We start from the raw sequence: 18,424 nt of genomic DNA on the forward strand, positions 1-18,424 counted from the left end.
TTTGCAACCTTCTTCAGACGGTAGAACTCCTCTCTGTCCAGCTCGTCCAGCTCCGAGTTGATGTCTGCCATCACGATCAGCTGTCGTCCAACGCATTGCACGGTGATGAACTTACATTTGATGGTATTCTCTGTCCTGGGAATGATGACATGCTCGATGGCATTCACTGGAACGGAGTCAGCTCGGCTGTTTTGTGTCGGCCAACAAAGCAAGTACTGACCTCTCCGGTTGACCACCTTGATCACCTCGTCGAGTATCACAAATGCGGTCTGCAGGCTCGCGAGCTCTACCAGCGCCTCAACAGCTCTGGCATATGTCTCTCGGCATCTCTGTACTTGCTGACCACCTTTTCCGAGACCAGTCATGGCAAAGTCATTGATGCCTTCCTCGGTATAGCTCTCGAAGGCTGGTAGCAGCACACCGGAAACGTTCTCTTGCTTTGCCCGCACTCTGAACCGTGCCGACTTGACGGATTCTTGCACCTGGTAGCCGATGTCTCCACCAACGGCGTACGTGACCTCGGCCAGAGAGAAAGAGGCAATCTGCATCACTCGGCCCATCTTCCTCTTGGCCTCATCGATCCGCCTCGTGATTTCTGTTCAGTGTTAGACATTTGTTGGCATCGGGAAGATCGTCAGGTAGGATGGGCCGCAAAGCGCAAAGCGTACCTCGGAAACGCCTGAGAAGCAGAGAGTCAGTGTCAGGTTCCAACGGGCTGACCAGCGGCTATCCACGTACTTGGTGAGAGCTTCGCTCTTGCGCTTGAGCAAGCTGTGGCCCTGCTCAGCCCCCTTGAGCTTGGCCTTCATTAACCCGAGGGATTGGCGAGTCGGGAAGACTGCCTCCCTTTCCTATCACGGGGCGTGAGCAAATCCATGTCCGCTGCAGCACATGCCGCGTTGTTCGAGGCGTCTTACTCCTGCTCCAGACATATTGCCGGCTCGCTAGTGGGACCCTCGACTGACGTGACAGTTATCGGAGCTCGTCAGCTCGGTAGGGACAGCGTTCGTGGTGGTGACGAGAGGCCGCGGCGGAGTGGAATGAATTCGGCCGGCCAGTGCAAGCTGTCGCCGACGTTGGGAGCTGGGGTCTGACCTATTCCTGATGTCGTCAGTCGAGATAGATAGGCCGCAGCAGGAGCGCCCAGGTAGCTAGAGGTGGAGCACGGGCCCGTCTTGTCAGCGGCAGCGGTCGGCTCGGCAGCGCCCGCGTCCCAGCGCATGAACCAAGCTAGCAGCCGCGCGACTGAAAAGAAAAAGCAACACTGTAATCTACGCTCACAACGTCGCTCCCAAACCCACGACAGCACCACCTCCTCACCTCTTCTCGGCTGGGACGCGGTGGCAGTGATGTCCTGACCCGGGAACCAGTCTAACACGCCGTATTGTCCTCGCGCCCCTTGGCTGGTCACGCGGCCGAGATCGTGATGCCCGCCATGCCATCGACGACCGCGCTCGCCAGGAATGGCGTCGCACGCCAGCCTGACATCACACTCGTCTCGGATGACGATTTCGTATACGAGCAGGACATCCAGCGGAACCCTGGGAGCACAAAGCCATGGTTCGCATACCTGGAGTTCAAGTTTCAGCACGGGACCGTTCAGGAGCAAGCGTTTGTCCTGGAGCGCGCGTGCATCCAACTCCCGCGCTCGTACAAGCTGTGGAAATCCTACCTCACTTTGCGGGTCAAACACGTCGCAAAGTTGAACGCTGCTGTCTTCGCCGCCGAATACCGCAAGGTGAACGCGCTGTTTGAGAGGGCTTTGATCCTGCTCAACAAGATGCCCAGGATATGGGAGATGTACCTCAAATTCCTAATGCAGCAGCCTCTCGTTACCCTCACCCGACACGCTTTTGACCGTGCCCTGCGTGCCCTGCCGATTACCCAACACAACAGGATATGGGCACTCTATAGGCCATTTGCGAACTCGGCTGGCGGGATCACGGCCGTCAAGATCTGGAGGCGCTACATGCAGGTCCACCCCGAGGACGCCGAAGACTTTATCGAGCTTCTAGTACAGGAGGGCTTATACACAGAGGCGATTGAAAAGTACATCTTTGTACTCAACAACCCGCGCTTCCACAGCAAACATGGCAAGGGCAACTACGAGCTTTGGAGTGAGATGGTCGACTTGATGGTCGAGCACGCCACGAAGGTCAAGACAGGCCATGAGACAGGCATCGATGTGGAGCGGATCATCCGAAGTGGGATCGAGCGGTTCTCGGATCAGAGGGGGAAGTTGTGGGTTGGACTAGCCACATACTTCATAAGAAAGGGGAGCTTTGAGCGAGCTAGGGACGTCTTTGAGGAGGGCGTTACTACGGTCATGACGGTCCGTGACTTCACCCTCGTGTTCGACTCGTATGCGGAGTTTGAGGAGTCGATAATAGGAGCTCTCATGGAAGTGGCGCAGGGCCGAGCCGAGAAAGGAGTGGCCGACGAGAATGCCGATTTCGACCTCGATATCCGCATGATGCGATTCGAGCACCTGATGGACCGGCGGCCTTTCTTGCTCAACGATGTTCTACTGCGGCAGAATCCAAACAACGTCAACGAATGGGAAAAGCGAGTGGCGCTCTGGGGTGACAACAAGGAACAGGTCGTCCAGACCTACACGGACGCGATTGCGGCGATACAGCCGAAGAAGGCGGTCGGCGCCTTCCACCAGTTGTGGGCAAATTACGCCAAGCTTTACGAGAAAGGGGGTGACCTCCGGAACGCCCGCATTATCATGGAGAAGGCCGTCAAGGTACCTTTCAAGTCCGTGGCTGAGCTGGCCGACATGTGGATCGAGTGGGCGGAGATGGAGCTTCGCAACGAGAATTTCGATGAAGCTGTCAAGATTATGGCGAAAGCAGTACAGGCGCCGAAACGGTCAACCGTCGACTACTTTGACGAGACGCTGTCCCCGCAACAGCGAGTACACAAGAGCTGGAAATTGTGGAGTTTCTACGTTGACTTGGTGGAGAGCGTCAGCTCTCTGGAAGAAACGAAGAAGGTCTACGAGAGGATATTCGAGCTTCGAATCGCAACGCCGCAGACAGTCGTCAATTACGCGAACCTTTTGGAGGAGAACAACTACTACGAAGAGTCATTCAAGATTTTCGAGCGCGGTCTGGACCTCTTCAGCTACCCGGTGGCCTTTGAACTGTGGAACCTGTATCTCACCAAGGCCGTGGACCGTCAGATTGGCATAGAACGACTGCGCGATCTCTTTGAGCAGGCCATCGAAGACTGCCCGCCTAAATTCGCCAAGGTGCTGTATTTGATGTACGGCAACCTGGAAGAGGAAAGGGGCCTGGCACGCCATGCAATGCGGATTTACGAAAGAGCAACGCGAGCGGTATCTGACGAGGACCGTGCAGACATGTTCAACTTCTACATCACCAAGTCCGCATCCAACTTTGGGCTGCCCTCGACAAGACCCATCTACGAACGCGCCATTGCGGCCCTTCCAGACCAAGAGGCGCGCGACATGTGCCTGAAATTCGCAGACATGGAGAAGCGGCTCGGCGAGATCGACAGAGCTCGCGCAATCTATGGTCACGCCTCCCAATTTTGCGACCCTCGCACCAACCCCGAATTCTGGACCAAGTGGGAGCAGTTTGAGGTGCAGCACGGCAACGACGACACGTACAAGGAGATGCGGAGGATCAAGCGTAGTGTCCAGGCGCAGTACAACACGGACGTCAACTTCATCGCCTCTCAAGCCATTGCCCGCCAGGCCCAAGCCCAGGCGCAGGGCGACGGCGAGGCGGATCAGGAGGTTATGGACGCCATGGCGGCATTGGAGAAGCAAGCTCAGGCGCCCGTTGGGTTCGTGGCTGCCACTGACAACCCGCGAGGTGCACCGGAGCCGCAGGGGGTCGCCGCGAACCCGGATGCGATTGACATTGACGATATGGATGATTGATATGTGGCATTATAGACGGACGGCGCTTGCTCTCTCAAGAGCGGTGGGGATCCCCACAAGTGCTGGACTTCCAGTCAGGTAGGCTTGCACAGCACAACAAGCATGCGAGCAGGCTCTAATGGACGGTTCGAATTGATTTCAACATGGGAGCTCTTTGCCACAACTAGGCGCGGACAAGTCTTTCGAGACCCTGCACTCTGCACAGCGTGGCTGTATCAAGAAAGTTCGGCTGATGTGCCTAAAGAATTAACAACTCATGGGAACCCTCCACCCGCCCAGCCCGTCCTGCCATTGCCACAACACAACGCCCTTAGCATTCGCCAACCCAAGCAAAATGATGCACACGCGAGGCGCTCAGCTCAAATGCTGACGAGAAGTGTGCTGCTGCGCCTCACAGTCGTCGGCGGCCCTATTTCTTGGCCGACGGCGCCCAGCCCTTCTCGACAAGCTTGTCGTGATACTTTTCGGCGTAATTCCTGTCCACGTGGCCGTCGCGGGAGGCGGGAGTGCTGTAGATGGAGCCCTTGCGGCGCTGGAAGCGGCTGGGCGGCACCTTTGACGCGTCCCACTCGGCGCTCTGCCGCCTGTCGGTGGGCGATGACGACAGGACGTCGGGGTCTGCGCCGGCGGGTGCAGTGGACGAGGCAAAGGGGTTCTGCAGGCCCGCGAGGCCGGGGGCCTCCTGGGTCGCTGTCTGGTTCTGGTCTAGAGCGCGTGGGTTGCGGGGTATTAGCGCACAGATCTGGACCATGCTGGCTGGTGGAGCTCTCGATAGCTCTTCGTGTGGCCTGTGGGGTAGGGAAATCTGGGGAAGTGTACCGCGGACTTGGGGCGCTTGGGAGGGGGCACCAACCTGTCATGATGTTTGGAATTCTTAGGTGATGATATCAAGTGTGGATTCTGAACGTCTCTGGAGGAACTTGAGAGTCGATCTGGATTGGTTTCTGGAGACTAGAGATCTGAGTTTGGATGAGAGGTCTAGGAACTGGGACGAGTTTGAAAGAGGAGCCAGCAGGACGAGGTGTGTCGAGACGTGCGGGCGAGGCAGTGTCTTTGTACTCGAGCAGCTTCCCAGGATGGACGGGTGCTAGGCTTGATTGCACAAAAGCTTCAAGGAAGGACTAGGGAGAGACACAGGACACAATGGACGGCCAAGCACCTGCCCCCTCCCATTGCGTAGCATGTCGGTAGCACTTTGGTAGCACCTCCTTTGCGGGCGGGCGGTTGCCCACGGCCACGGCCACGGCCACGGAAGCGACGAGTTGACACCAGCACGCAGCAGCCTGACTGCCTGGGTGGGCTACTAGATCGGAACGAGGAGCCAAGACGGGCGATCATGGGCTCTTGGGAGTATCATGGCTGTTTCTTGTCCGCGTCCCTGCCGAATTATCGCAGCCCGCCCGGCCGTCCCAGCTTGTGATTCGCCTCGGCCCCAGGAGGACCCTTGGCCTGTGGTGGTTTGTCGGTTTGTCTGGAGAAGACGCACCAGACTGGCACATCATGCCTGCATGCCTGCGAACAGAGACTAACCACCCCTAGGCGGGCCAGGCCAGCCAGGCCAGCCGGGCCGTGGCAGTTGATTCGACCATACGGACAGCATCGTCACCAGAGGACGGGGCACAGGTATATACGGGGGCGAGACGGCGCGACCTGCACAGCATTAGCTGCCCTACCACGGGCCTACCTGAGTCTGGGTACCTAGGTACCTGGGCACAATTGAAAGAGCCACTGCGCCCCATGCCCCCCCCTCCCCTCGCCCATTACGTCACCGGCTGCCGCCCCGATCTTCGACCACCTCTCCTGCGGGCCTCATATAAAACAATCAATGCCTACCGCGGGCCCAGGTGGTTGGTGACGTGACTGATGCCTCGAGGATGGCCGCCTCCTGGTAGCATCGCCTCCCTGTGGCTGCAGTAGCGCGCGAACACGGAAGGGTGTGTGGATGTTCTGTGCAGAGCCTGAGGAGAGCTTCCTCCGCCGAGCGAGCTGGGCAAGGCGGGCCTCACCCACTCAGGCCAGTCGCCAACCCTCCCAGAAAGCTTACACACACCAAGCCCGCAGGCGGCTGCTTGGCAATGGGCGGCCCTGCCCAGTCTGCCAGTCTGCCACGGCGGGGACGAGGGACGACAACAGCATTGCAACTAGGCAGTGCTCATCTGAAAACTAATCGCCTGACCACCCCCAATCTCTGTCGATGCGAAGCCAGTCTGCCAGTCTGCCAGTCAGGAGCCGGGACCGGGGTAGGATCGGCAGACATGGCCCCCCTGGATTGGTTCGCTCGGCCGGCGCCATGCTAGATCACTTGAACCTTCCGCCCCGGATCGACGCTTCATATCATCGATGCGTAGTCCGCAAACCTCCACCATCTACGGTCCACCCAACGACCCTGCGGCCATTGACAAGCCATGCTCCAGAACAAGACGCCTGCACGCCTGCACGCCAGCACGCCATGATGCTGCCGTGCGATGCGCCTGTGAGTGACCTGACCCATGCCCAGGCTCTCAGGGGACAATGCTGCAGGCTGAGAGTATGACGAGCTGAAAGATGATGCGCGTCAGCCCCGGTCACAGGTCTCGCAAATCGAAGCTAACCTACTTGCCTCCCAGTTCCCCCAGGTGGGAGCGAGGAACCGGCCTCCAGGCCCCCAGGCCTCCAGGGCTCCAATCGATCTGGACTCTGTCCGTAAGTGCGCCGCCCCGCCCGAGCGGGCCTTTGCTAAACGGGCGCCGCCCGTCCCGGCTCCGCATCGGACGTCTCAAAGGTCTAGACCCGGGACGCCGTCGCTGCAAGGGCCCTGACAAAGGACCGGCCCGTCTACTACTTACTACCCAAGTACCCAAGTGTACCCAAGTACTCACATCTAAACCAAGTGGGAACAGGATTTTGGATAAAGGAATGTAAATTACTAGGACGTCAAGTCCCTGAGTTGGATATCTGGCTAGTTACAGAAAGAAAATGATCATCAGGGGCATTGCAGCATTATCAGCATCAGCACCAGTCTCCAGCTCTTTTTTATATACTTTTCTGCCTGTCCCTTCCCTCTAGATCCGCAGAGTCGCTCGCGACCACTGTTCAGATCTCCTCGCCGTCCTCGCGGAGCTGGGCGAGGTCGTCCTCGGGGATGTCGAGCTCCTCGGCGTCTTCCTCCAGGGTGGAGGCGCGCTTGACCATCTTCTTCAGCAGCTGCAGGTCGCGCTTCATGGCCATGGCCAGGTTGCGGCGAGCGGCAGCGGGGGTGTTGGGGGCGGTCGTGTTGGCACCAGCCATCTGGACCGGGACAACACCTCCGAAGGGACCAGCACGAGCTGGGTTCTGGCAACGGACCATGCAGACGTTCTCCTGTCCGGCGACGGTACCGGTGCAGGCGGTGCCAGCAGGGATCTCAGCGTTGAGGGGGAAGTCAGTGGTAGCACCGTCCTTCAGAGAGAGGCAATGTTAGCATCCCGGTTGCGGTGTCTTTGTGTGTACAGTATGTCACTTACCCTGTTGCGGCCAGCCTCACCGGGGACGTTCTGGGTGACCTGGATGTCGGTCCACTGGGCGGCGGTGGCGTCGGTGTTGATCATGCAGGTATAAGGGCCGGCACCGTCACCGTTGACCTGGTGGACGGTCATCTGGATCTCGCCACCGGGGGCGACCTGGGGCAGCATGTCACCGGTCATGGTCATGATGGCCTTGGTACCGGCGTCGATGTCGTTGCTGCCGCCCCCGAGGGTCTCACCGACGGTGTCAGCGGCATCACCCTTAAAGCGGGTGGAGTCCTGCTGGCCGGGATCTCTTCGGGTCGAGTCACGAGGGGTGTTGGGGTCGATACCGAGAGCCATGCCGGAGCCACCGCCGACGGCAGTAGCCTTGATGATGGCACCGTGGCCAGCCACGAGGGGGATGAGGGCGTAGATGATTGCGGACTTCATTATGAATGATTTAACACGGAAATTGCCTGGTCAACAGGATGGAGGAATTAGAAGACTAAAAAAAGAGGTGAAAGAGGCTGGATGATCCGGAGATGACTGGGCTGATTGTGCTTGAGCTGATGATGATGAGGCAGATTGAGATGGCTGAGGGCGAGGAGGACGTCCAATATATAGATTCTTGGGGCGAAGCCGGTTGGCGTCCATGTAGTGCCTTGGAGTCTTGGTCCGCAAAGCTTCTTCGCTCTCAGAAGCCCTCTGGGAGACCCATACCGCGAGTAGTTTCGAAGAATTCATTGATTATCGGACCAAACTGCCAAGGCAAAGGGCGAACTCGTTGGAGGACGAAGTTGCGATGCCACACTATGCTGCTCAGGGGGCTATTCCACCAGGCTGTCACGGCCAGCGCCGACCGGGCCTCATCCCGGTCGACGAGAAGCTGTCACCGGGCGTGGCTGCTGCTGATCACAGCTTAGCGTGTTGCTTGGCCTCCCGAGTGCTGATCGCAGGGAAGGAGGAACCGCCATGGAGTCATGGTAGCCCGTGCTGGGCCTATCGCGCACCGGCGTTGGTGACGCCGTGGTATTCCAGGCGGGCCATGCCCGTGTCAGGCTTCTGGGATTCTTCAGAGTTACGGGTCATGAACATCACCATGGTCGATCACAAACGAATTGAGGATCACGGCGATCACACAAGCTTCGCCATTCTCTTGGCAGCAACGTAGGGGACCTATCGCAACCGTCGCCGGCAGCAGGGCAACATGGAAGACTGCAGCGTGGAAACTGGAGATCCGTCTTGGCTCCGACAATCTGGGAGCGGTGTTCTCGCAGGATGCCGCCCAGGGCGGTATCAACCATCGGTTGAGAAACTTGGCAGCCGGCCTGTGTGGCAGGGAGCATCGGGGGTGACGCCCCATAGAGCATGAGGGCCCCCTGGTGAGGGTCACGTAGTAGCACGGATTGGGAAGGGCTGGCGCTCAGACTTTGGTTCAAGAAACATCTGGGTCTCTTGGCGGGAGCTGGCGCCGCCTCCCCTCTCCGCTTGGCAGGTTTCAAACAACCTGAGTCCAGGGCCGGCCGGGAGTTTTCCCACGGGTGGCCTCACGGGGCCAGGGGGCTGGAGGTCTTGGCTGAGATCTGTAGAGAATGAATAACCGAGAACTAAGACGCCAGACACCCTTGGGCTGCCAAATGCCGAGGAACAGGACAAAGCTTGAGTTTAGGGCTTGAACCGGTTGGGCCATCACTCCAGGACCCCGGCGTGGATCATAAACGCCGGAGCCTCACCTCCCAGCCGCGAGAGGAGTCATTCTGCAGAGCGGGTTGGTGATGGCCTCAACTTGCTGAGGCCCTACTGCCTAACCCCCCTGCTGCATCTGTCTATTTACAACCTGCCAAAAGTCGTCCTTAGTCGGACAATGAGTAGTTCAGCCGTAAATCGACAAGGAAGCCGCAGTGCCACCACCGTCGGCCATGACGCCTCGATGAATAGTCCGATGAATGGGCGGGCGGTTTGATGGATTTGGAATCGCCCTTGATACCCGCTATCCTATATGTCCTGACAACGGGACGGCGAGGGGTCGGCTTGCCGGAGGCGTCGACATGATGAGATTAGGTGCCATAGCCACGATGTCAACCGTGTCACATTATCAGATTGACTCCCAGGGCAGGCCGATGGCCCAATCGCAAGGCGGTGTGAGGGCCGTTTGGTGGTACCGTTGATGAGACGTGCCGAAACGCAGTGCCTTTTTGGGGCCCGGGGGGACATCGGACGAGCAGTGGTGGGGTGCTGGTGATGTCTTGTGAAGTGAGGTGGGTAAAGTGGAGCAAGGGTAGCCAGCATGTTTTGAGCCTCAAGTTCAGCCGGGGTGGGCCCACTAATGTGGAAGCTCTGATTCGTCTGCAACCCCAGGTAGCACTGCGGTCGAGCATCCTCACACGAGCAAGCACCTCCTATGAGCATCAGGCCCTCTCGCACCTGCTCCGTACTCACCTCAATCCCGCTATCACTCCTGCTGTACTTGTCCTGTACTTTCCCTGTACGGGCCCCCCTCCCCCAAAGACGCCTGCAGTTGGCCAGGAGCGCTGGAGTGACTCGGCTCCACGGAGGAAGAGGAAGCACGGGGCCTGAGATCTGTTTGGGCACGCGGCACGCGGCACAGCGCTCTTGTCCGAATGAGTCATTCGTGGTCCTCGACCTCATGGGCCTCGTAAACTGATGACCTATGTTTCGACCAAGCCTTCGCAGCGCAGCCCTGAGCCCGAGGATTCCGTCTCCGCTGCGGCCCCAGATGAAGAGAAAGCTCAGCCCTGACGCCGCCAGAATGATGACAACACTGCAGCTGGACCCCCTGGAGAAGCAGCTCAAGTCCCTCCTGCTCGATGTGGCAGCCCACATTGACAAGACTCAGGCCAAGGAGCACGGCGGTCAAGTCATCCTAAGATGGGCCGGCGGTTGGGTCCGCGACAAGCTTCTCGGCAGACCAAGCCACGATATTGATGTCGCCATCAACAGCATGACGGGCGAGGTCTTTGGCAACGAGCTCCGGCGCTTCTGTCAGTACCCGGAGAATGTGGCAAGGCATAACCTCCAGCCCGAGGACATTGGCCGCCTGCACAAGATTGCCAAAAACCCAGAGAAGTCCAAGCAGTTGGAAACGACAACCGTGAAGCTGTTTGGGCTGGACGTGGACTTTGTCAACCTGCGGACGGAGAAGTACACTGCAGATAGCCGGAACCCACAGGTCGAGTTCGGCACAGCTGAGGAGGATGCGCTGCGCCGGGATGCCACCGTGAATGCGCTCTTCTACAACATCCACACCGGTGAGGTCGAGGACTTCGTTGGCGGCCTGCCCGATATGGAGGCAGGTATCATCAGAACCCCCATGGACCCGTTTCAAACCTTCATGGATGACCCACTCCGGGTGCTCAGACTCGTCCGGTTTGCGAGTCGGCTCCGTTTTAGTATCGCCCCTTCCACCAGGGAGTTCATGGGCAATCCCCGGGTTCTCCAGGCTCTGCGCGCCAAGATCAGCCGCGAGAGGGTAGGAACAGAGGTCGAGAAGATGTTGAAAGGCAAGCCCCCCTGTTATGTCAGCCGCCATTACCAACTCGGATGGCCTGTACGTCTGTCTTCCGGCTAACGTTGCACCAACGCCTAGGAGAGCACCCTCGCGATGCTGTGCGCCTGATCGAAGAGCTTGGCCTGTACCACACCATTTTCACTGACCCGGTGAACCTCGACACGCCTCAGCCAAGCCTGCACGGCTGGAGCGCCGCCTATGAGTTCCTGCATGATTCGCCGTCAAATATTGACTCGGTGTACAAGGTGTTGGTGACATCAGACGAGGCAAGATACTACGCCTGGGTTCTAGCTTGCGTCGCCCCCTTTGCCAGGCTCCCGTGCTCCATCTCGGCTAATCCGAAGAAAAAGCCCCCGGTTGCAACTGTGGCGGCACGTGAGGGTATCAAGGCGCCTACGAGGATGTCGGATCTGATCACGGCGGCGGTCTGCCACCGTGAGGAGATATGCGAGCTCAAGAGCAAGGTTTCCGGTGACGATGCGCCCGGAGTTGGGCGAGACACGCTGGGTATGGCCATAAGACGCTGGGAGGCAAAGGGGACGCACTGGCGACTTCAGGTCCTCTTTGCCGTTCTCTACGATCTGATGGTACAGGCGGCGGATAACGCGCACAAGGGCTCCACGTCGGGGATCGTGGAAGGAGGGTGGAAGAGGTTCATCGACCATCTCGACACGTTGAACCTCATGGATGCCCCATCGATCAAGCCGCTTGTTGACGGCCGCAGGCTCTTGCAAACCCTCGACATCAAGAAGCCGGGCAGATGGATGGCATCTGCGTTAGATATTTGCATGGCCTGGCAGCTCAGGAACCCCGAGCAGGCGGATCCATCCGAGGCGATCGAGGAAGTGCGAAGGCGCAAGGAGGAGCTGGGCATCCCCATCTAGTCTCACCCAAATGATGGGCGACATTTGCAGGCGCACGGATGGGACAAGCACCAAGCCGATATCCTTTAGACTCGTCAAAATTGAGATACCCTCAGACCCTGTGGTTTGAATCCTCGTGCCATAGCTGTGAACTTTTGTTCGGACGTGTCTGGAGTTGCCCCACGCAATTGTGTCCGATGCTGTGGTAGGCTCTTTGGGGGGGAGGGGTGGTCGGGCTCTTAGGGCTGAGAGCCCAAGTTTGCGGGCGGTGGTCCGCCAGACCTGCTGCCAATGAGCACCTGAGGCCCCAGTTTTGCCACCCCAAAGCAAGTGTGACAGCCGCCAACCCCTGGCACTACGGAGAGTCACCACCTACGGCTTGATGCGTTCGCTTTCTGCAAGCCGTTATTGAGGAGGTGAAACGCAACGCCTGTTTTGCGGGCAGACGTTCCCAAGCATGTCGGCCCTCGCCAGTGCTATTGCCGCCATCGACAGCTTGCACAAGATTCCCCCACTGGCAGCCGATGATGAGTGGCGGTCAATAGGTGCTTGTTCGTCCGCCCAACCGATCATTCCATGCACTCTAAACGTGGCCGTCCCGACTAACGTCTCGTCCCATTACCGGTAGCGCTGCCGGGTCATCTCACGTTGGTACGGATCACAGAGGACATACTGGGCTTGAAACAGACGGCAAGTGAAAGGACGAATGCAGACCCGACTGCGTGACTGCGGCTAATCCGAGCCACTCCAGGATGTGCGGACAGGCCTCGTGGCGGCTCTCGCCTTTCTGAAGCACGCGCACAGCACGCCGCAGAAGCCAGAGCACACCGCCTCAGCACAGCAGCTTTGCGAATACATTGGCCGCACGGTCTCACCATGTCCAGGTGCTGGGACTGGACAAGTCTCAGGTACAGTCGGCAATTCCCCATGTGACGCTTTTGGACATGCTCCTCACCAGACTACAGACGACCACTGCCCGGAGTACGAGCAAGTTGCCCACCGAAGCCGTGACCTAGCACCCTATGGACTCAGTATTCTACGCATCTTGCACAGTGACTACTCCATTACCTTCAGCGTGGATACGCTTCTCACTGTCATCTCGTTCACGGCGCCCGGTGTGACAGACCCGTGGACGGCGCAGGAGACGTGCGAGGTCGCACGAGATCTCTTGTCCCAACAGCTTCTGCACAAATGGAACCAGCCTGATCTGGTCCAAACCATATTGAAGGAATACCTTCGCCCTGCCTTCTCCAAGTCACGGCCAAAGGCTGTCACGGCTTCAGGGAGGAAAGCAGAGTTCTCCCAAGAGGAAGACCCCCACCGCGGTCTAGCAGATGACACGAGAGAGGTGAAGCCCTGGAAATACGAGGACCACAGAGCACTCGCAGTATTTCACTGGGTGGTTTTGACTGCAGAAGTGGGTTTGGCTACGAGCCTGGACATCTTTCCCCTTTGGTCGTTTCTGCCAGCTAACAGGGTTGTCATAGTTGGACATCTTGAGCAAACAGTGGCCCCTTTTCATTCCCGTCCTCCTAGCCCTCCTAGATGATGGAACAACAAGAATTCGAAGGCGCGGTCTTCTCATCTTGAACGTTTTCCTGGAGAAGTTTCCGTCAAACATACTGCGCGATACAGGTCTGGCCAGTGTTTTTGGAGACGCAGTGTTCCCTACGCTGCACTTTCTGCCGAGTATCACCCCAGAGGAGGATTCCGTTCTCTTACTGGAAGCGGCATACACAGCCCTGTTGAGCCTGGCGAGGAAGACGGAGTCCAAGACCGGAAAGGTGGAACCACACAGTGCTTCTCCGAAGGGCAAACTGCTTGACAAGCTACTGCGCGACGGCGTGTTTTCGGCATACTTCCACGTCAAGGAACATGTTAGAATTGTGGAAGTTCTGTTGATACAGACGGCCAAGATACTGCATGAGATGCAGATCTACTCCGTAAAGCACCTCAAGGTCAGTAGAGTCATGGCAGCCCCGTCGCCCTTCCAAATGCCAACATGGACGGGACGCTAATTGAGTGGCCAGGACCTTGTTCCAATGCACAGCGAGGTGCTGTCAAATCCCTTCGCCTACCTCGCCCCCGCCACCTTGTCTGCAGCGATTCAGGGCCTGCAGGCTGTCATCGCCAACTGCTGGCCGCGACTATCCACCCCGGCCTACCAGGACGAGCTCATCAAGGCGCTTGTCATCTGCTACATGACGGTGCACGACGAGCGGGATCAATTGGGCGAGCGCTTCGCACAACTAGATGCCGAGCTCATCAAGACTGCTTCTATGCTTACGATCGCTGCAAAGGGCACCGGAGATGGGGTCGTAGAGGACCTGGCGGACAAGGCGGCGCTATTGGTTTCGAAAGAGCCGCTGGTTGCTCGACTTTTTAAATGAATCGGAAGATCTTCGTCATCAATTCCACCACGCTACTTTGACTAGGCCTTTGGCTAGGCCTGGATGAACCTCACTGACTTTATGTTTACGAACATTTCCGATCTTGCCAGTCCCCAACACCAACACAGTGCCAGTTCTCGGTGTGCAAATTCTCTCTCGCTACGGCCAAGGATCTGGAAAAGACTCATGGTAGATAAAGCCAATGCTAAAGTAAGTACTTAGGCAGGCGGCTTGCTTGCAAAAGGAACCCATACGGCAAAACCCGGGACGCCGGCTGTCCGCTCCCTTCTTTCTCGCATAGTCGTGCGCCTGTTTTGCACCCCATTGAAACTTGACAGCGCCCGAGATGCCAGACACCGTTTCTTTCGGTCAATCTTCTGTAGTCGATTCTAGGAAAATGCTTCGGGACAAAATAAGGCTGACGGGTTCACACATGCCTCATTACCACTTCATCGATCCCCCACGCCCTTCCTCCCAAATCCTGGCAATCCTCGTCCGACGAAACCCACTTCTAGTCGATAGGCTGTTGCTTGAACAGCGACTTTCCGCGCAACCACTTTCCATAAGCCTTGTAGCGCTTCTTCTGGGCGTCCTCCTCTTTCACAGTAAGAGGGTCTTCCCCGACCTTGAGGAGTTCAGAGTACATGTGGTAGTAGTCCTCCGCATTGCTCGTGCCTGGGGCGCCTGACGAGGAACCCGGAGGAACGAGGAGAAGGCCGTCACTCTGCCATGCCCCGTTGAGATACTCCTGATACTCACCTTCCACTGCCTCGGCTGGTGTGTCAGCTGAGACGACGAGGGGAAGGTTCTGTGGGTGGCTGATGTAGCGATCGTAGTCCTCTGCTTCCTGGTTGCTGACGGAGGGGTTGAGAGATTCATGCACGACTTTGGTGAATGTCCATTGAGCCTGCCGCGACTTCTCCAGTGGTGTGGGCTTCGTTTTCGGCTGGTTAGGGTCTATTGGCTGCTGGACATTTCCATTGACAATAGGAGTCGAGGGCTCCTTCATAATGCTGTGAGGGCTGCCATTATAAATTGCCTTGTCATGAGCCACAGGTTGTAGCCATCTCTGGAGTGATATACCGCCTTTGTTCGGGCCGTCTCCCTTCCCAGACATGATGGAGGCTGCATCATCGTCGCCGTCGGCCTTGGCAATCTCGTGAGGGTCTAGGATGGTGACGCCTTTCTTGTGTCGCCTCTTGTCATGTGAGTCTCCATCTGCATCAGTGCGGACGCGGAAAGGGCTCAGGTCATAACGACCGTCCTGCGTCGACTTGAATGGGATATACTTGATAGTCGAATTCATCTTGTAAGGGAACATCTTCTGAAACGACGACAAAGTCAAAGGGCGATAGTACTCCAGCCAGTAATCGTCGAAATAGGAAACTGGCAGGTTGGCTTCGGAACCCTTTGGCGGGTGATAGTCGGGGAGCGAGCGCTCCTTCAGATGTTCGGCGGTAAACCACTGGATGTAGCTCCTCTTGCTCGTCACTGACCAAGTCCTCGGACTAGCATGGTGCAGATAGTAGTCCGTGGCCAAGTCCCACAGCATAGGCTGCCCTTGCGCGAAGATGTAGTTGCCCAGAAACAAATTGTACGCCTCTTGCCGCTGTCCATCCATAAAGGAGTTGTTGTAGTACCTCTTGAAGCTCTCGATCATATCCCGTGAGTGGCTCGTCCACTGGTTGATTTTGCGGTATGTTTCCATGGTGTTGACGAGCTGCGAACCGCCATATTGCACCGCAATTGTGTCGCCGTGGTCATGGTACATGTGTGTAAAAAGATTGACGGCGTCAGTGTCATATTCTATAGCAGTGTCGCCCAAGATGCCCAGGGCATGGAGCTGGTGGCCAAGAGCTCGTTTGCCGATCACAAATTGCGCGGCGTTCGTGCGGTCTAAGCAGTCGATGCAGTTTGTTCTAGCCACGCCATTCTGCACTCGCGTCGCATTGATGACCCCATCACCATTTTGGAAGAAGCCAGTCGTCAAGACGACTTCTTCTGCGATATTCTCCAGGGTCTGAATCACGTCCTGGTCTCGGGCCTTGGCGGCACGGGACATGTCCCAGTGGCGTTGGATAATCTTGTGCTTTTCAGGTAGGAACTGATTGAGGTATGTGATTGCCTTGCGGTACTCTTCTAGCAACTTTGACTCGCGTGGAGTCCGCTCTTTTGCCTTGACCAGGTTGAGAACGTATATGGGAGAGCCATAACGTTCGAACAGGTTGTCGAAGTGCAATGCTGCGGCGCTGTAGAAGGGATCGACGAGATTCAGCTCAATTGGCGGTTTCGGCGTGACACCAGTGTTGTCCTGGGTCCAGTACAGCGGGATGGACCCTCGGTGTTGCACGTAGGAAGTGTATTCAGGACTGGCGAAAAGCTTGCCACCAGGGGCATGGAAGGAAGTGGTCAAGGCCTCTGAGACGATCTGTTCTGTTTCAACATCGTTGGCCACGTAGCCGAGATCATTGGCGCCTCGCTTCAGGAAACGAGCGCCTGCAAAGTAGCGAGATCGCCTGGCGATTATGGTGATAAAGGCGGTCCGGCCGTAGATGGATACAGAGGCCTGGTCTACGTAGCCATGGATGATGGGGCGGCACCAATCAAAAGGGTCTTTCAAAGCATCCACGGCGGGACTGAGAAGATGGCTGTTCCAGACGAACATGGTGTTGTGATTATCGTCGACGAAACAAGGCAGCCCGTTGTTGAGGGCGTTTCGCTCCTTGCTTATGTTCTCTTGTAGTGTCCGCGTGACGTCGTAGGAGTAGCTGTAGTAAAAGGACCTCGCGAGATCGAGGTTGTTCAGAATGGAAAGGAATCGGGACTCCTCCGCATTCCGCTGGTCAGTCTTGTACCTGGCTGGCGTGAGGGGGATGAGCTCTGTTCCCTCGATCTGGTAGATGTAATGGCCGCCGACCATGGCCACGATGCTCCGCTTGGTTATCAACAGCATGTAGTAGGGCCCCGTGAACTTGATGAAGCCCAGCAGGCCCCAGGTGGTGCACTTGAGCCTGATGCCGCCGGTGCCCTTGTTCCCATCGTCGATTGTGTCAAGCAGCTGGTTCATCTGCTTCTGAGAGTAGACGATCTTGTCATCGGTGATGCTGAGGTCACTATCGTCAACCGTCCTGTCTATTTTCAAGATGCGGTACCGCTTCTCAGTGACGTCCCCGCCGACGATGTAGTACCTGCTCGCCGTCTCGTACAAACTGAATTTGTGCATCTTGTGCACCAATCTCCTCCTCGGGCGGCCATCCTCGCCGACGTCTTCTGGGCCGGCCGTGCCATCGTCATACTCCTCTTCGGATGCGGTTCCGGCGCCACCTCGACTTGCCGGGTCCGGGCTTGAGGTACGATGGAATGGTTTTGCAATTGTGTGGTCGTCTCCATCGTCGACGTCCTCTGCCGGTGCAACCTGGGAGGCCGACTTTGGGGGCACAGGCGCCGACTCTTCATCAGGATCATTGCGCAACTGAGGGAACAGAGCCTGGTCCCCAGCCTCAACCGGTGGCTCTAGCACAGAGGCAGTTGGGGGGCTGCCGTTCCCAGTCCCCGAACCGGATCCGGTCGCAACAGCTCCGGTTGGGCTGGTGACGGGTATAGAGTCTGGTCTGGCGTCGCCGAATGAGGCATCCATGGCTCTGGACTCGCCCCAGGCGGGCTTGGGTAAGCGGTACCTACTGAAAGACTCTGGACTGCCGGGTCCTGGAGCTCCTCCGGGTGTTTTTTTTAGTACATCAGATCAGGACTGCGGTTCCTATGAGCTGCTGAAATTCAATATCGCGTGCACTTTTGAGGTACTGTATATCCTGCTGGACCTAGGCGAAAGCAACATGTGCTGGGCTTGGGATGATGTAAGAGGGTGCAGGTAGGTAGGTAGGTACGGAGTACCTAGGTACTTAGGTGATAAGACGGGCCCCACCGTGACCCGGGGCAGGGGCTTACCTATCTGGGTATCTAGTACCTAGGTATCTCTTTGGGGGTCTCGGGGTGTGAGCTTGGGGAAGGGGGGGGGTGTAGGAATTTACAGCCAGGTACTCCATGCCCAGATGCCCAGGTCGATGGATCTACTGTGGGTGGAATGTGAACGGCGGCATCAGCTCCAGTTCTGCCGCAACTCCCGGTGCTCGCTTCCTCCAACGTGCACTGCATCTGAGTCTGATTCCAGCAGGCCATCGAGCCCCTAGACCCACGAAATATTCATGAGCCTGCTCCAAGCCAGGCAGGTGCAGTACACTCACCCATTGTCGCCCTGTGCCGCCCGC

At 57.5% G+C, this 18,424-nt stretch overlaps 7 protein-coding genes across 7 annotated transcripts; 4 read left to right on the plus strand and 3 right to left on the minus strand.

The window, feature by feature from the left end:
- Nucleotides 1–1,253: 1,253 nt before the first annotated feature.
- On the minus strand, nucleotides 1,254–5,569 carry KVR01_003346 (uncharacterized protein). Its single transcript, XM_044794065.1, has 2 exons — nucleotides 4,767–5,569; nucleotides 1,254–4,618 (listed from the first exon to the last, which is right to left on the minus strand). The coding sequence occupies exons 1-2, from the start codon at nucleotides 4,771–4,773 to the stop codon at nucleotides 4,323–4,325; spliced, it is 303 nt and encodes a 100-aa protein (XP_044648361.1). The 5' UTR covers nucleotides 4,774–5,569; the 3' UTR covers nucleotides 1,254–4,322.
- On the plus strand, nucleotides 1,427–3,913 carry KVR01_002290 (mRNA splicing protein SYF1; the record flags this gene model as incomplete). The annotated part of the gene is made up of 1 exon (XM_044789473.1): nucleotides 1,427–3,913. One exon carries the CDS (start codon nucleotides 1,427–1,429, stop codon nucleotides 3,911–3,913), a length of 2,487 nt encoding a protein of 828 aa, XP_044647305.1.
- Nucleotides 5,570–5,650: 81 nt separating the features above from the next.
- On the plus strand, nucleotides 5,651–6,814 carry KVR01_002793 (uncharacterized protein; the record flags this gene model as incomplete). Its single annotated transcript, XM_044785168.1, has 4 exons — nucleotides 5,651–5,757; nucleotides 6,116–6,386; nucleotides 6,520–6,595; nucleotides 6,675–6,814. The coding sequence occupies 4 exons, from the start codon at nucleotides 5,651–5,653 to the stop codon at nucleotides 6,812–6,814; spliced, it is 594 nt and encodes a 197-aa protein (XP_044647808.1).
- A 171-nt stretch (nucleotides 6,815–6,985) lies between these two features.
- On the minus strand, nucleotides 6,986–7,827 carry KVR01_003723 (uncharacterized protein; the record flags this gene model as incomplete). The annotated part of the gene is made up of 2 exons (XM_044784429.1): nucleotides 6,986–7,330; nucleotides 7,396–7,827. 2 exons carry the CDS (start codon nucleotides 7,825–7,827, stop codon nucleotides 6,986–6,988), a joined length of 777 nt encoding a protein of 258 aa, XP_044648738.1.
- A 2,221-nt stretch (nucleotides 7,828–10,048) lies between these two features.
- On the plus strand, nucleotides 10,049–11,790 carry KVR01_003587 (uncharacterized protein; the record flags this gene model as incomplete). Its single annotated transcript, XM_044792073.1, has 2 exons — nucleotides 10,049–10,898; nucleotides 10,985–11,790. The coding sequence occupies 2 exons, from the start codon at nucleotides 10,049–10,051 to the stop codon at nucleotides 11,788–11,790; spliced, it is 1,656 nt and encodes a 551-aa protein (XP_044648602.1).
- A 436-nt stretch (nucleotides 11,791–12,226) lies between these two features.
- Nucleotides 12,227–14,159, plus strand: KVR01_003631 (uncharacterized protein; the record flags this gene model as incomplete). The annotated part of the gene is made up of 6 exons (XM_044782044.1): nucleotides 12,227–12,320; nucleotides 12,398–12,459; nucleotides 12,521–12,677; nucleotides 12,735–13,186; nucleotides 13,257–13,727; nucleotides 13,800–14,159. The coding sequence occupies 6 exons, from the start codon at nucleotides 12,227–12,229 to the stop codon at nucleotides 14,157–14,159; spliced, it is 1,596 nt and encodes a 531-aa protein (XP_044648646.1).
- Nucleotides 14,160–14,670: 511 nt separating this feature from the next.
- Nucleotides 14,671–17,796, minus strand: KVR01_002429 (phosphatidylinositol-3,5-bisphosphate 5-phosphatase; the record flags this gene model as incomplete). Its single annotated transcript, XM_044783685.1, has 1 exon — nucleotides 14,671–17,796. One exon carries the CDS (start codon nucleotides 17,794–17,796, stop codon nucleotides 14,671–14,673), a length of 3,126 nt encoding a protein of 1,041 aa, XP_044647444.1.
- Between the last annotated feature and the right edge of the window lie 628 nt (nucleotides 17,797–18,424).

The sequence above is a fragment of the Diaporthe batatas genome (assembly GCF_019321695.1).
Source record: "Diaporthe batatas strain CRI 302-4 chromosome Unknown Contig00003, whole genome shotgun sequence".
Classification (NCBI taxonomy): domain Eukaryota; kingdom Fungi; phylum Ascomycota; class Sordariomycetes; order Diaporthales; family Diaporthaceae; genus Diaporthe; species Diaporthe batatas.